The 18118-nt window shown below is 43.6% G+C and overlaps 1 protein-coding gene across 2 annotated transcripts in view; it reads right to left on the reverse strand.

Moving 5' to 3' along the window:
* Nucleotides 1–18118, reverse strand: part of esr1 (estrogen receptor 1) — a 207532-nt gene that overhangs the window by 27462 nt on the left and 161952 nt on the right. For both annotated transcript variants that reach the window (XM_073051431.1, XM_073051430.1), the window contains exon 5: nucleotides 10181–10319. In XM_073051431.1, the coding sequence (XP_072907532.1) occupies nucleotides 10181–10319 (139 nt within the window). The remainder of the gene's footprint in view (nucleotides 1–10180; nucleotides 10320–18118) is intronic.

Here is an 18118-nt window from a genome sequence, read left to right on the forward strand (position 1 = left end):
TGGTTTACCGGTTCAGCCACTAGTAGATCCGACTGAGTAACACACAGCAAATGCTGGTCAGGCAGCATCTATGGAAAGGAATAAAGAGTCAACGGTTCGGGCCAAGACCCTTCCCATGATGAGGAATCTCATGCTTAGATATTGATATTGATCATGGCACAGCTTTCTTCATAGTTAATCATGTTGCAAATAGTATGTCAAATACTTGAAGCCCTTGCTCCAAATGACAAATGATATGGGTGCAATCATAGTAAGAGCCAGGGGCCCCCGTAGGTGTCTGATTGGTTCAAACGAGGTTTCATTAATATGTGCTCCAGTGACATGTACTTGTGGTGAACTACGTATACCTGTCTGGACTGCTCCTGTGGCTCCTCCCACAGACCCCTGCTGACTGCTCCTGTGGCTCCTCCCACAGACCCCCTGCTGACTGCTCCTGTGGCTCCTCCCACAGACCCCCTGCTGACTGCTCCTGTGGCTCCTCCCACAGACCCCCTGCTGACTGCTCCTGTGGCTCCTCCCACAGACCCCCGCTGACTGCTCCTGTGGCTCCTCCCACAGACCCCCTGCTGACTGCTCCTGTGGCTCCTCCCACAGACCCCTGCTGACTGCTCCTGTGGCTCCTCCCACAGACCCCTGCTGACTGCTCCTGTGGCTCCTCCCACAGACCCCCTGCTGACTGCTCCTGTGGCTCCTCCCACAGACCCCTGCTGACTGCTCCTGTGGCTCCTCCCACAGACCCCCGCTGACTGCTCCTGTGGCTCCTCCCACAGACCCCTGCTGACTGCTCCTGTGGCTCCTCCCACAGACCCCCTGCTGACTGCTCCTGTGGCTCCTCCCACAGACCCCTGCTGACTGCTCCTGTGGCTCCTCCCACAGACCCCTGCTGACTGCTCCTGTGGCTCCTCCCACAGACCCCCTGCTGACTGCTCCTGTGGCTCCTCCCACAGACCCCTGTATAAAGGCGACTGAGGCCTGTTGCCCAGCCTCATTCCCCAGGATGTAGTGTTGTTCATTCTTCCAGTCAATAAAAGCTGATACCTCGCTTCCTACGTCTCAGCGTGAGTTATTGATGGTGCATCAGTACTGAATAAAGCTTGGAAATGCCAAATAATGCAATGGAATGTACAGGCTTGCTTAAGTGGGGTCACCCCCGATAACTAGCTCATACAATTCTTGAGAATAAAATGATAATTCTTCTAGATTCATTGTGATGGACATCTGCAGTACATTCTCAACACCCCAGTCATGTATCCTAATCATAACTAATCTCCCCAATCAGACATTACCTCCTCTTCCCATGCTGCAATTGCCATTAGAACTATTACTTTTAATCCAGGTGTTTCTCTGTCCACCCTCTTCCAAACCCCCTCTAAAACTGCCCACTGTTCAGGACCACACCCTCCTGACTCCATTTTTATTTACATTGGCTGCTTCTTCCCCATCTTCACCATGAAGCCTTGTGCACTGATGAAGCTGCCGGCATCTGTCAGTAGCAGTACCAGAATGTATGTGTTTTCCTACCCTGGTCTCTTAAACAGCTGAGCCTCCAAATGCCGAGACCCCTCGGCTCTGGACTTCCTGTGAGCTCTAGACTGGTCCTCTGGCAGTTCACCAAGGGGACAGTCTTCAGAATAAGTTATATGGAACAGTAAATTTAATCAATGTCATAATAATACTCTATCCCAGGGGTTCCCAACCTGAGATTCATGGACCCCTTGCTTAATGGTATTGGTCCATGACATAAAAAATGTTAGGAACCCCTACTCTATCCTCTCCTTGTTTATGTTTATTCTTGTTTGATCTGATTGATACGGGTTGTTCATGATGTTGCTGCTTCTCTACATCACATGAAGTCTCATTTTTCAACAAGACTTCATCTGTGATTCTCATTGAATAACCTGGAGAAGACTGGATGGACGTCAGCAAGCAGAAGGACAAACTACACACAACTATAACAGCAAAGACAAGTAAATTGGGAAAAATAAATAAATTCAAGACCTATGCCACTGATAATTAACTTGCTCCATCCATATCCAGGGATGGAAAGGAAGTTGATCGCTGGACCTAAAGAAAGTACAAGAGGCAATGATATTGCCAAGCCTGGAGAAAGGAGCATGTCCATTGAGGGAAAAAACGCAAAACCACTGCATGATCAGCCACAGGTAAAAGTTAATACTGAATTTTCAGAAAAAAATCAGGGAAGAATTAAACTAATACAGATAGATTAAACCCTGTTCAACTACGTCACATCTTTTTTCATTTATATAAAAGGAAAAACATTTATTTTAAAGATAGCCCTCCAAACTATAAAAAACCAAATAAAGCGTATCTAGCTATAAACACATACTCGTGCTCAAAAACACATAAATCAGTCATAGAAAAGTAACTTTGCTTGGAAATTACACTTGAACTGGTGTGTGTGCTTTAAATGGCAGGACCAACTTATGGTCCCAGTCTATTACTGATTTCCCCTTGCCAATCTTTCCACTTTTAATGTGCTTGTCTTAAAAGAAGGCATGAACTTTCAGTTATGGAGTCACATAGAACATAGAATGGTCCAGTGCAGTAGAGGCCCTTTGGCCCACAATGTTGTGATGGTCATTTAACCTAATCTGACCTTCCCTCCTAAATAGCCCTCCATCTTTATCCATGTGCCCCTATCATCACCCCATCAGTGTGTTTTGCACACCCACCACTCTCTGTGTTAAAACATACTTCTGACATCGTCTCGATACTTTCCTCCCATCACCTTAAAATGATGCCCCCTTACATGTGCCACTTCCACCCTGAATCAAGACAGAGAAACAGGCCCTTTCACCTACCAAGCTTGTACTGGGGATTAAGCAGCCATCCACATTAATCCTCTTTACCTTCACCTAGCAGGTAGTCTTCTTATAAAATGCGCAAGTAAATAAAACACTCGTTTGGATTCTACTTAAATGTTGGGGAGTGCCTACATTTGCCATCTCCCTTCCAGACTAAAATCTCCATTTGGACTGTTTTACTCAGGCAAAGGGGATGCATCAGTCAAAGTTGCTGTGACTCCACAAAATACTTCCCCTCTGAGGGAGGAGGCAAGCAATGCTCTCAAAATTTCCCCAGTTACGCTTGCTCCTTCGGCTGTTTGTAGATATCCGGGCTGGTGGAAAGAGGAAAGGGAGAGAAGGAGGAGGTTGTGGGTTGTACCTAGTGTGAACGTTATATAGTCATAGAGTCTTGGAATACCACAGCACAGAAACACGCTCTTTGGCCCATCCAGCCCATGTAGAACTGTTAATCTGCCTAGTTACATCGACCTGCACTGAGACCATAGCCATCCATACCCCTCCCATCCATTAACCTATCCAAATTTCTATTAAATGTTGAAATCAAACCTTCATCCACCACTTCTGCTGGCAGACCATTCTACACTCTCACAACACTCTGAGTGAGAAAGTTCTCCCACATGTTCCCCTTAAACGTTTCACCTTTTAACCTTAACCCATGACCTCTAGTTGTAATCTCACCAACCTCAGTGGAAAAAAGCCTGCTTGCATTTACCTTATCTAGGCCCCTCATAATTTTGTATACCTCCATCAAATCTCTATGTTCTAAGGAATCTGTAAGATTTAACCTTTCCCTATAACTCAGGTCCTCAAGTCCTGGCAACATCCTTGTAAATTGTCTCTGCACGCTTTCAAAATGAGTGCATTTATACTCCAAATTATACTCCAATACTCCAACATCTTATAGAACTCCAACATAACACTTCAGCTGCTAGATTCAGTACTTTGATTTACGAAGGTCAATGTGTCAAAAGCTTTCTTTATGACTCCATCTACCTTCACTTCCAATGAATTATGGACCTGTATTCCCAGATCCCTTTGTTCTACCACACTCCTCAGTGCCCTACCTAGCCTGGTTGGTCCTACTGACATGCACTTGTCTGCACTAAATTTCATCTGTCATTTTTCAGTCCATTTTTCCAGCTGGTCCAAATCCTGCTGCAAGCTCTGATAGCCTTCCTCACTGAGCACCCCACCCCCAATCTTAGCGCCATCCACAAATTTGTTCCCAGTTTCAGAACCCTGGGTTCTACGTGACTTATCTACTTTCAGACCTTTCAGCATCCTAAACAACTTCTCCTTAGACTCCAGTCACTTTTTCCCTGTGACACTCTTGAATCTCTGGCATGCTGCCGGTCTCTTCCCTAGTGAATGATACAAAATATTTATTGAGCTTGTCTGTAATTTCTTTGTCTCCCATTACTACCTCCCCAGCATTATTTTTCAGCCGTCCAATATCCACTCCCGTCTCTCCCTTACTCTTCATAAATCTGTAAGAATGTTTGGTATCCTCTTTTATCTTATTGGCAATATAATTGCCAATAATAAATTGAAGGAGCAATAAATTGGCTCCTTCACATTTAATCGTTTCTCTCTTTATAGGTTTTTTTAGTGTCTTCTGCTGGTTTATAAAAAATTACCAATCCTCAAGCTGCCAGCTAATTTTTGCTATATTGTATGTCCTCTTTTCTGACTTCCCTTGTCAGCCACAGTTGCTTCATCCTTCCTATTTATTCTGCATTGTCTGAATTACTTCTCGAAACTCCAGCCATTGCTGCTCTACAGTCATCCCTGCTAGTTTCCCCCTTCCAATCAAACTTTGTCCAGCTCCTCTCTCGTGCCTCTGCAGCTTCCTTTGCTCAGATAACACCTGATTTTAGCTCTCCCTCTCAAACTGCTGGGCGAATCCTTCACCTCCCTAATCAAATCTGGTTCATTACACAACACTCAATCCAGAATTACCTTTCCCCTAATGGGCTCAACCACAAAAAAAAGCCATCTCATAGGATTCTATAAATTCCTCCTCTTGAGATCTTGCACCAACCTTCCTTTCCCCAGTCTACCTGCATATTGAATTAACCCATTTACATGCATTTTTTTAAATCTCCCATTGTAACTTGTACCCCACATCCTGGCTACTGCTCAGATGCTTGTCTATAACTCCATCAGGGTGTTTTTTTACAAATCTACCCACAAGGATTCTACATCATCTGATTCTATGTCACTATGTCCTAAGGATTTGATTCCATTTTTTACCAACAAAGCTAAACCACCTCCTCTGTGCACCTGCCTGCCTTTTCGATTCAATGTGCATCCTTGGATGTTAAGCTCCCAACTATGATTTTCTTTCAACAACGACTCAGTGATGCTCACAGCGTATGCCTGCCAATTTCTAACTGCACTACAAGATCATTGACCTTATGTTGAACGCTGCATGCATTCAGATATTACACCTTCAGTCTTGTATTCACCACCCTTCTTTTCAATTTTGTCTCTATGATGCCTGAAGTTAGATTCTTATCAATTTCTAAACTTTATTTCTTATTCTTTATTCAGCCTTCAGTAACCTCTCCTCACTCTCCTTTCTTTTTACTTTATCCCTACTTTTCCACACTGTTGAACCCACTCCCCTACTATTTAGTTTCAAGCCCTATCCACATCCCTAGTTATGTGAGTCACCAGGACCCTGGTCCCATCACGGTTCAGGCCTGCCCCATTGGAACAGCTCCCTCCTTCCCCAAAACTGGTGCCGACGTCCCACTTCTCCTGCAACAACCTTTGAGCCACACACTTACTTTCAGATCACATTAACCCTTTGCCAATTTGCACATGGCTCAGGTAACAATTCAGAGATTATTACATTTTTGGCTATGTGTTTTAATTCAGTCATCAACTCAGACATTCCTCTCAATCCTCTACCCCTAATCTTAAACCAAGCTCCTCTGGATATAGATGCCTCTGCTATGGGGAGAAGTTTCCTATTATCTACCTCTCCAAATGCCTCATCTTTTTGCATAACATAATCAGGTCCTCCCTTAGCTTCCTCCACTTCAAGGAAAGCAAACCTAACCACTCCAGTATTTCCTTACAATTGAAGCCCAGGCAACATCCTGGTGAATTTCACCCGCACCATCTGCAGAACAATCATTTCCTTCCTTTAATGCAGTAACAAGAATCATACACAATATTCCTTTCTGCTCTTACATTCTGTATCCCAGTTAATGAAGGGAAATACCTTCTCTGTTTTCTTCGCTACCCTACCCACGTGCTCCCACCTTCAGGGATCCATGGACTCAAAGACCAGCATCCCTCAATACTCCCATGGGTGTTACCATTCACAGTCCAAGCCCTAGCCTTACTTGTCCTTCCAAGATGTATTGCACCATACATATCAGAATTAGGTTCCATCTGCCATTGCTCTTTCCATGAGTCAACTCATCAATATTGCCCTTTTGCCTAAGACTACCGACCTCACTATCCACCCCACCACATTTCATGGGAACTTACAGATCACATCATCTTCATTCATGAGCAAGCCATCTATAACAATCAGGGTCCCAGCATTAATCACCAGGGTACACTTGGGATCACAGGTTCCAAATCACAAAGACAACCCTCCACTATCACCTCTGCCTCCTATTGCCAAGCCAATTCTAGATCAAACTGAAGCACGCCAGAGTTTATGTTCCACATAAGCCCCTCACCCCACTACCCTCTCAGACCACAGCAACATGGCCCAATCTTTCTTCCCCTTGTGTTGCCCCTTAAATAGGCAATTTGGTTTATGCCTGTCACATATACTGAGATACGTACAGTGAAAAGCTTGTCTAGCCTACTGTTCAGAAGATTAAATCATCACGCCATGCATTGAGGTAGAATAATAACAGAAAGCAAAATAAAGTGTAACAGTCCCAGGGAACGTGCAGTACAGTGAAAAATTAAGGTTAAAGGGATTCTATGCAATGGGGAACTGTTCAATCGTCTTATAACAGTGCAGGGTGCAGAGGAGATTTACGAGGATGTTGCCTGGATTGGGGAGCATGCCTTATGAGAATAGGTTGAGTGAACTCGGCCTTTTCTCCTTGGAGCGAAGGAGGATGAGGAGTGACCTGATAGAGGTGTATAAGATGATGAGAGGCATTGATCGTGTGGATAGTCAGAGGCTTTTTCCCCCAGGGCTGAAATGGCTAACACGAGGGGACATAGTTTTAAGGTGCTTGGAAGCAGGTATAAGGGGGATGTCAGAGGTAAGTTTTTTCACACAGAGAGTGGTGGGTTTGTGAATACACTGACAGCAACAATGGTAGAGGCAGATACAATAAGGTCCTTTAAGAGTACATGGAGCTTAGTAAAATAGAGGGCAATGCGGTTTCTACAGTAGGTTACATGGTTGGCACAACATTGTGGGCTGAAGGGCCTGTAATATGCTGTGGATTTCTATGAGTCTATGATTCGAATAGCAGTGGTGTAGAAGCTATCCTTGAGCCTGGTGGTACATGATTTCAGCTTTTGTATCTTCTGCCCAGTGGAAGAAGGGCGTAGAGAGGATATCTGAGGTGGGTGGGGTCCTGGCTGCTCTACAGAGGCAGTGAGAAGTACAGACAGAGTCCACGGATGGGAGGCTGCTTTCCGTGACATGCTGAGCTTTGTCAACAACTCTGCAGTTTCTTGCAGCCACGTGCAGAGCTTTGCCATATCAACCCATTATGTATCCAGACAGGACACTTTCTGTGTTGCATTGATAAATTCACTCCCAATATTTGCCTCAACTAAACTGATAAATTGGTGTATTATTGTCACGTGCCAAAGTTCAGTGAAAAACTGGTTTTGCATGCCACCCATACAGATCATTTCATCACATTAGTGCCTTGAGGGAGTACGGTGGGAGAACAGTAACAAGATGCAGAATGAAGTGAGGTCAATGCTCTGGCAAGGAAGTTCTTCTCAAATTCCTCATTAGTACTAATCATGACATTCATTCATGACCCCTAGATTTGCTTTTCATCACTCATGGACTCCTAAAATGAAAACACTTTGGAAAACATAGCAAAACCCTGATTAACTGATCAAAATTCTTTGTAATTTTAAGGACCTCCAATGGATCACATCTCAGATTTCCTTATCCAGATCGTGGAGCTCAGCTCTTCCTGGTTGTTGTACTCTTCTGTTTCTTCATCTATGTCCTTATGCACATTTTTTTTGTCTGCTTTTCTATGTCAGAATGGAGAGCGGAACCACTCACTATTGATAGTACCACTGTACAAAGTTCAATGGTCATTGTCAGAAACAGACCAATCGTGCAAAACAAGCAGGAAGTGGTTGAAAATCTCCAGTTAAACTGATTTTTAAACCGGCTGCCAGGCAGTCTCTTTCTCATTAGAGCAAACTCCCTTCACAGTTATATCCCACTGCTGCCTTAGACAGCAGCTGCAATAACCAGGTGTGAGGCTGATCAGTCCTAAACAATCCAACTTCTTTATCTCTTCATGCAACTACTAAATGCTAAAGGGCAAAATATTTACGGTGTCAATGTTAGATCTCCAAAGAATTTCTGCACGGTGCAGTTGAGTCTTTGTTTATGCTTCATGGCTGCGTAAGAATTCCTTTCTCTGGATGAGAAACAACTGGTAAGGTGGGACTGGATATAGAATCATCTCAGCTATAATACCCAGTCAGGAGAAGCAGTGATGGTATATCTGAAACTTTGGAAATTGGATCCAGTCTAAACTGGAATGCTTCCCAGTGCAGGCACCATTCCGGCCACACAGGGAGTCATTGGTCAATGTGCCCAAGGATTCTGATACAGCTCAGGGTGTGTGGGGTGGTAGTAAGATTTCAGAATGGGGATGAGCTCACTGTTTCAAAGTTAGAAGGAATACTTATGCTCTCCCTAACTCCACAATAAGAGAAATAGAAAAACATTCCCTAGTTGCTGGTTTAGGAGCTGAACATTTGGAAGAAACAGACAATGTACTGTGCTGCCATGGTCACCAAATGAGATTTGGGCCCAAATGTCTGATTCATGTCCACACTGGATACCTACAGGGAAGTCTTAAGCAGCACTGCACAAAGTGGAATGAGCATGTTCAACTTCTGTTTATGCCTGGAGATCAGGTTCTCGAGACTTCGTACCCACACACACTGTTAAGCTTCTGGACATTCTGTGATATCTGCTGGGATAATGGTGGCTGGAAATAGCACATCCTTTCAAAGTTTAGCTGGAAAAAATGCTGATGTTCTTCCTGGTTTCATGCTGAATGAAGCAAAGAGACATTTTCTAATATAAACACAAGAGATTCTGCAGATGCTGGAAATCTTGAGCAACACACACAAAATGCTGGAGAACTTAGCTAGTCAGGCAGCATCTATGGAGGGGAATAAACAGTCAACGTTTCAGACTGAGACCCTTCATCTGCACTGGAAAGTAAGAGGGTGGGGGAAAGAGAAGAAACTGGAAGGTGAGACCAGGATGGGAAATGGTGGATGGTGCAGGAGGCAGGATGAAGAAAAAAGCTGGGAGATGATATGCGGAAGAGGTAAAGGGTTGAAGAAGAAGGAATCTAACAGGAGAGGACCGTGCTTTTGGGAAGAAAGGAAAAGAGGAGAGATATCGGAGGGTGGTGGTGGGCAACACTTTAACTGCGAGTTGTTTGGGCTCCAGTGTGTCCCCCTCTACGTCAATGGACAGAAAGAAAAGAGGGTAGAAGGGAACCAGAATGAGGAATGGAAAAAGAGAGAAAGGGTGGGAGTTGAATTTCACAGAATTTAGATTTAGAAATTGATGCTCACGCTATGAAGTTGGAGGCTACCCAGACGGGATATGAGGAGTTGCTCCTCCAACCCGAGTGTGGCCTCATCACGACAGTAGAGGAGGTCATGGATAGACATGTTGGAATGGCAATAAAGAAGTCAAATTGAAATGGGTGGCCACTGGGAAATATTGCCTTTTGCAGCGGATAGAGCAAAGATGTTTGACGAGGTAATTCCCCAATATACTTTGTGTCTCACTGATGTAGAGGAGGCCGCACTGGAGCCTAACGGACTCACAAGTGAAGTGTTGCCTCACTTGTAAGGACTGTTTGGGGCCCTCAATGGTGGTGAGGGAGGAGGTGTAGGGGCACGTCCCACTCCCTGGTGGCCAGTTTTGGAGCTGGAATGGACTACAGTTTGTATCGTGCTGACCAGCTCTTTAGTTTAACCCAATGAGATTTGTCTTGTGTGCTCCTAGACAGACACGATAGAACAAGAATTATCAGGAAAGAGAAGAGTTTGCATAAGTGTAACGTGTTTCATTAATGCACCCAAGAGACTACAGAGTCCAAAATTACATCTGTGCAAACTAATTAATTAAGTACCTGTCCAAAACCAAATCTGGAGCAAATATGAGTTTTCCTGGATGTTCCATGGAGCGCCAGATAAGGCCAATCATCAAAATTTCTAACCAGCAGCATTCCAATAGTTGCACCTGGTCATGAAGTGTTAAATCGACAAATCCTGGAAATAAGGGATGAGGGGTTTGGGGGAAAGACAGTGTTAGGGATGAATATACACTGCATACCATGAAAAAAGACACTAATTATACACATTGCTAACAAATGCACCCTTTCTTGTGAACCAAACAAAGCTCAGGTCAATGGGACAATCTATCAAATATGACCTTCATTAAAAATGTATTTGGTAAAAGGGTTAAATTGTGAGAACAGACTGGGCAGATCAGGCTTGTGCTGGCTTAGTAAAAGATTCAAGTTGGTGATGAATTAAGGAATCGGGTAGGTTTCACCAAAATTGGGTGTCCAGAACAAAAATGAAAAACTTTGAAATTGGAGTCCACTCACTTAAGATGTCCTGAAGAAAAAGGTCAGTGGATATCTGGAACCCTCCTTTGAAAGATCACTGAGATTGATACTGAACTGACAGTGATAATTAATAATCATATTTCTATATAAGATAAGCACCAAGGGAAAAGAAAATAGCAAGAATAGGCTATTCAGCCCCTCAAGCCTGAGCCTCTGTTCAAAATGATCATGAATGATTTGTCTCAGTTCATTATCGCCCTCAAATCTGTGATCTTTCTAAAGTATACCCCCTTCCCCTTTAATAACTCCAAATGATCCAGTCAGCACAACCGTCTGGATAGGTGATTCTAGAGACCTGCCACACTCCGCAAGATCTTCCTACATACCTCGTTTCAAACCACCCACTATCTTTTAATTACATCCCCTTTTTCAAGACTTTCTCACTAATGTAAGTATCACAACCTCTGTTCTGTCATAACCCCTTAAGGTCTTGTATGTTTCAATGAGGTCTTTCTCTCATTCTTCTAAACTCCAAAGATTGCAGATCCAAATGCTTAAGCTTGGATCCTCAACTTCCTAACCAGAAGACCACAATCCGTGCCAATCAGAAATCACATCTCCACCTTGCTGATAATCAACACCAGCACACCTCAGGGATGTGTGCTTAACCCACTGCTCTGCTCTCTCTGCACCCATGACTGTGTGGCTAGGCACAGCTCAAATGCCATCTATAAGTTTGCTGATGATATAACTTCTGTCGGCAGAATTTCAGATGGCGACGAGAGAGCGTACAGGAGCAAGATACATCAGCTTGTTGAGTGGTGTCACAGCAACAACCTTGCACTCAATGTCAGTAATACCAAAGCACTGGTTGTGGACCGGAAAGAGTAAGGTGAGGGAATACACACCATTTCTCAAAGGGAGCAGAAGTGGAAAGGGTGAGCAATTTCGAGTTCCTGGGTGTCAACATCTCTGAGGAACTATCCAGGGCCTAACATATTGATGCAGCTGTGTGGAAAATGTGGAAAATTGCCCAGCTATGTCCTATACACAAGAAACAGGACAGGTCCAACCCAGCCAATCACTGCCCTATCAGCCTACTCTCAATCATCAGCAAAGTCATGGAAGTGGTCATCAACAGTGCTATCATGCAGCACCTACTTGGTAATAACCTGCTTACAGATGCCCAGTTTGGGTTCTGTCAAGGCCACTCAGCTCCTGACCTCATCATCTCCTTGGTCCAAACATGGACCAAAGAGCTAAATACCAGAGGTGAGGTGAGAGTGATAGTTCTAACTAAAATGGAGTCAATGGGAATTACGGGGAAAACTCTCCACTGGCTGGAATCATGCCTGACACAAAGGAAGATGATTGTGGAGGTTGGAGGTCAATCATCTCATCCTCAGGACATCACTGCAAGGGTTCCTCAGGGAAGAGTCCTAGGACAAACCATCTTCAGCTGCTTTTCAATGATCTTCCTTCCATCATAAAGTCAGAAGTGGGGATGTTCGCAGATGACTGCACAACGTTCTGCACCATTCATGACTCCTCAGATTGTGAAGCAGTTCATTCCCAAACACAGCAGGACCTGGACAATATCCAGGATTGGGCTGACAGTGGCAAGTAAGATTCTAGCCACTCAAGCACCAGGCAATGACCATCTCCAACAAGAGTTACTCTAACCATCGTCCCTTAACATTCAGTGGCATCACCATCACTGAATCCCCTACTATCAACATCCTGGGGGTTACCATTGACAGGAAACTGAACAGGCCTAGCCATATAAACACCATGGCTACCAGAGCAGGTCAAAGGCTATGAATCCTGTGGTGTGTAACTTACCTCCTGACTTCGCAAACTCTGTCCACCATCTACAAGGCTCAGGTCAGGAGTGTAATGGAATACTCGCCACTTGCTTGGATGAGTGCAGCTCCATCAACACTCCAGAAGCTTGACACCATCCAGTTTGGTACCCTTTTCACAAGCATCCAATCCCTCCACCATCAACAAACAATTGCAGCAGTGTGTACTACCTACAAGATGCACTGCAACAACACACCAAAGTTCCTGAGGCAGCACCTGCCAGACCCACAACCACTACATTCTAGAAGGACGAGAAGAGCAGATACCTGGGGACACCACCATTTGGAAATCCCCCTCCAAGTCACTCACCATCCTGACTTGGAAACTTGTCACCGTTCCTTCATTGTCACTGGGTCAAAATTATAGAATTCCCTCTATAGGTGTACCTACACCTCAGGGACTGCAGCGATTCAAGAAGGCAGCTCATCACCACCTCTCCAGGGCCACTACGGGTGGGCAATAAATGCTGGCTTAGCTGGCGACGCCCACATCCCGTAAATGAATAATTAAAAAGCTACAAAGAAGGAATGGCAGCGGCTCTATTTCATTGGGAGTTTGAGGAGAGTTGGTGTGTCACCAAAGACCCTCGTAAATTTCTATGGATGTACCGTGGAGAGCATTCCGATTGGCTGCATCACCCGCTGGTATGGGGGGTGGGCGGCTACTGCGCAGGATCAAAGTAAGCTGCAGAGAGTTGTAAGCTTAGCCAGCTCCATCATGGGCACCAGCCTCCATAGTATTTAGGACATCCTCAAGGTGTGATGCCTCAAAAAGGCAGAGTCCATCACTATGGACCCTATCACCCAGGACATGCCCTGTTCTCATTGATACCATCAGGAAGGAGGTACAGCAGCCTGAACGCACACACTCAGTGATTTAGGAACAGATTACTTCCCCTCTGCCATCCAATTTCTGAATGGACATTGAACCCACGAACACAGCCTCACTACTGTTTTATGTGTATTTTTCCACTACTTACTTAATTTATGCATATTGTAATTCACACTTGTTTCCTCTGTTATTGTGTGTTGCACTGTACTGCTGCTGCAAAGGCAACAAATTTCACGGCATATGCCAGTGATACTGAACTTTATTTTGATTCTGATTTTGAAATTCTTTACTTTATTCTTTATCTCTAAAGCAGCATAGGCTAATCATCAGCTAAAAAGCTTTGACTTTATTGGATCCATGAAACCAAAGGACTGCAGAGACTGTAAAGAACCAGCCAATCAGATTACAAAAGGCCCATTCACTCCCCAATTAACAAGAGAAGGCGGAGCAACATGATGAAAAGCATGCCAACTGACAAATGACAAGAGCACAGGGGTGGGGCCATGGGAGGTCCTGTCATGACAATTCCTGTAACACTCCAAACCAGAAAACTTAAATGCATAGATGCAAATACAATGAACCAATTTCCACTTTGGATCTATTCAGAGATATTATAAACTCTGACCTCATTTTGAAAGGAACTTGGAAACGTGCCTTTGATTTAATTTTCACTTAGATTAATTGTATCCCCATCACCAAGCTCTACTGGAGTCAGTGAAGCATAAATACATTCAATCAAAAGCTGCCTAAAACTTAACCATGTTGTTCGGTTCCAAGGAGAACCATAAAAGGAAATGGAGTTGTGCAGGGATTTACAAACAAAATTGCAGAATGTGGGAATTTGGTGGCAGAGGTGGGATAAAGATGGGGAGTTGGCAAGGAATACTGATGAGGGCTGGTGCAAGATGGAGAATGCATAAGAGGATGTCATCTCGTGTCTATAGTGAATTCAGAGGGAGAAAGCTGTGATGTCATACATGAAGGGGATTGAAATGACTCAACACATTTGTTTGTTTCTATCTCCACGGTGCCCGAGTCACTGAATGCTTCTGTCATTTTCTATTTTAACAGTAAGAATCCATTGATCTGGTGCACTTGGAACTTCTGGCAGATTTTCTACACTATTGAGTGATATTTCCAATTAATACTCAACTTTTAATTCACATTTAAAGAAAAAGATTTTATAGAGGCATACTAAATTCTCCTGTGAACTGGTAATTTTAAAGACAGCATAGAATTGGGTACCTTTTGAGTTTAATAGGAGCTCTGAAATCAAGGCCAAGTGTGTTAATGGAAGCAGAGATCAATTTCTCGGATACTTTTTTAAAAACGAATACTAATTTTGTTTACCTTTGCTCTCTGGATCTTTAATTTAGCACTTTTTTCAGAGAGGGTTTCTGTATTTTCTTTCAAGAAGATGTGCAGAAATGATTTGTTTAATTTCCCCCTCCCCATTTACTTCTTCCCAAGATGATATCTCCTATCTCAGCTTCTAAAGGACCCACATTACCTTTAGCTGATCTGTTACTTTTTACATTTCTATAGAAGTTTTAACAGTCTACTCTTATATTTCTCACCGGCATACTCATGTATTTTACTTTCCCTTTCCTTGTCAGCTTCGTAGACTTCCTTTGCTAAATTCTGAACTTCTCCCATTCTCCTTGCTCCAGGGAATGCAACCTCATACATTACGCTTTTCATAATTTCAAGAGGCGCCAGATATGTAAACTGAATCTAAAGACAGATCTCCCTGAATTCACTTCCTTCTGGGTCAGACCGAGATCCTGTAGGGTAACGTAATTGGGAGAAACGCACACAATTCACAAGGACTGATGTTGAGTTAGGCGTTTCAATTTAAGAGGCTGGTCTGACATGATGACATTGTTATTTAAAGATTTTTAGTGCACTTTTTGTGTTTAGGTGTTGGAGTTCAATAAAATGTATTATGCATTTCATTAAACATAAAGCACCTCAATTCATTTTATTTGTGAAAACCTGCAATCCAAACTGCAGCAATGCAGCTGAGTCACCAGCTTACAAACAAGGAGCCTAAACCTTTTCCACTACTTTTCTCTCAGCCAACTCAAAGGTGAAGAACGCACGTCCAGGAACAGGCCATTCAGCCTTTTGAACATGTTCTGCCATTCTATCTCAACTCCATCCACATTTTTTGTCACATAACCATCATCATCCTGCCCAAAACAAAAAAAATACATGAACCCAGCACCCACAGTGAAGAAATGTGGTTTTCCTTGGTGAAAGGTAGTCAGGATGGTGTGTACATGATTGTGACTGATTTAGATGGGTTAATAAAATGAATTTGTTGCTTTAGTGCTCTGGATTAAAGGGCACCAGAGTGACAAGAACTAAAGCAGAAGAGGTGTGAGTAAATTTATTTTTAATTCCACAGGGAGTATCTATTATACAGAAACTTTCTGATAATGGCTGTGGAAACGGACTCCGCGAGGAATTTCGAAAGGGACTTGGACAGACACTGAGGGCTGAGAGGAAATTGCAGGGATGTGGGACCAACTGGATTAGTCTACAAGGAGCTGGCAGGAGCTACAGCAAACTTGCGTCCTCCTGAGCCATTACAATTCTAAAGCACTTGGCTTTGTTCTTGCTTGGTCTGAACAGATTGCGTTCCTCTACACCATTCTCCGGTGCTGTTTTCTAGATGACTGCAATGCATGTGGTGTTGTAAAATTTCTTTTTTTTTGTATGAAATATTAAGTCAAGGTTCAATCCAATTTCTCAGATGAATGGAAAATCTCCCATGCTTTATTTACAGGAAAGCAAGAACGTTCTTCTACTAACCTCTCTGACATTTAATTCCACAACCATCACACTAATAATTCTGTTGTCAAGTGCAGAGAACACAGGCAGTTCTCTCTCCACAGGGGTAGGGGGAGTGATCAAGATGCAGGCAACGTTGCACAGACGTCGCCTGTTTTGCAACTGTACTCCATCTGACAGAGAATATGAAGGCTGGGCTGAAAAGAGAGCCAAGCATTTCAATGCCAGACCTTCCCAGGAGGAAATGGGACTTTGAGTACTAAGAAAATCAAGTGAAGGTTGTGCGATTTAGAGCAAGAGACCAAGGTAAAACTGCCCAGTGATTAATGGTAACGAGAATTCTCCAGGAAAGGGTGGACAATATTAACAAAGGATATATCTTCAGAGAATATAAAGGGAATAATGAGATTTGTAACAAGTTTCCACGTTCTCCCTGTGACCTCCTGGGTTTCCTCTGGCTGTTCCGGTTTTCTCCCATATTCCAAGGACATATGGGTTAGTAGATTAATTGATCACATGGGTGTGATTGGGCAATGTGGGCTCATTGGGCCAGAAGGGTCTGTTACAGTGCTGTATCTCTAAATGAAATTAAATTATTTTTTTGGGAGTCACAGATTCTAGGTGACTGCCAATAAGAGCTCATGTCTACCTTGTTTTGGTTCAGCACTGCACCAGGGATTACAGCGTGGAGACAGTGTGGTGCTGAGGTTGAAGGTTTGATTATAGAAGCAGCTGACAAACGACACAAGCAAGTTGAGAAAGGGATCTGCAAAATAACAAGCAGAGTCTGAACTCCTGCTCTGAGACCGAGGCCAGTGAAGGACATCTTGGACACTCTGAGTTAAAGGCCTCACTTGTTCAGACTAGTGCACTGACAGTGAAGAATTTGCAACTGTCTCCATGTTTCTGTAAACAATTTGCTGTTCTGTCTCACATACACACGGCCCTCCCCCAGGTTATGGCAGGGTTCTGTTCCTGAGAACATCATATAACCCAAAAAATTTGCAAGTTGGAAATTCGTCCACAGACCCAGTTACAACATGGCAGTGGGTTGTCCCGTGGGAGTAGATGGTCAGGCGAGGCATTTTAAATCTCATTTTGCCATTCCTAATAATAAAGCCGATCTTAACAAATTTAACATAAGTCTATCCTGCTTTTTAAAAGGACATTGCTGCGGGCCCCAGCAGCGTTTCTCTTGATAAGATTCACAAAATGGAAATGAACTATAATACATTTTTCCTGGGCTCCATGTGGCAAATTGCGAATGATATCAGGAACAGTCACCTGCAGCCCTGCGGCAGCCAGTTTCCCAAATGCTTGTTCATCTGTACAGTGTGTGATTCGGGTGTTTGCAACCTGGGGAGAAGCTGCACTGAACTGATTGCATTGTATTTTATGGATGTGAAGAGTTAATGGTCTGTGTATGTTTATTGCTGCTTCCCCAAAATACAAGCCATTTAGTGCCAGCTAAGTACCTTGAGGTATGACCTGTGATAGACTGCTGTACCAGACAGTGACAGTAGTTTTAAGCCAGTACCTTGATATTCTGTCATAGCTCTCTCTCTGTTGCTGCCTTAGTAAGAACTAGTGCCAACAAACCTATCTATATTACATCCTTCTGTTTACTTCCCAGCATTTAGGAGCACTGATTCATTAGCTGAGGAAGCAGGAGACTTCCTTACCTATTCCTAACCTGCATCATGAGAACCAGCTTGACCCGACACCAGCCTCTCAATGACAATAGTGCGACAGGATATTCTCCACTTGCTTCTACAGCTCTCAAGTAGTTTAACGCTATCCAAGATGAACAGTCCATCCACAGGCCTGACCCTTCACTGGTCTGCTGTGCCTGTGCCTGTAGGCTTTACAATTCTACCGCCAGGACTTAAGAACTTTTTAAAAGCTATTATTAATGCTTTTTGAGATAGTGATTTAGATGTATATCATTTTTTTTTACTGAGTTAAGTATTGTATGTAATTAGTTTTGCTACAACAAGTGTATGGGAC

This window comes from Hemitrygon akajei, chromosome 7 (genome assembly GCF_048418815.1).
Source record: "Hemitrygon akajei chromosome 7, sHemAka1.3, whole genome shotgun sequence".
Lineage (NCBI taxonomy): Eukaryota > Metazoa > Chordata > Chondrichthyes > Myliobatiformes > Dasyatidae > Hemitrygon > Hemitrygon akajei.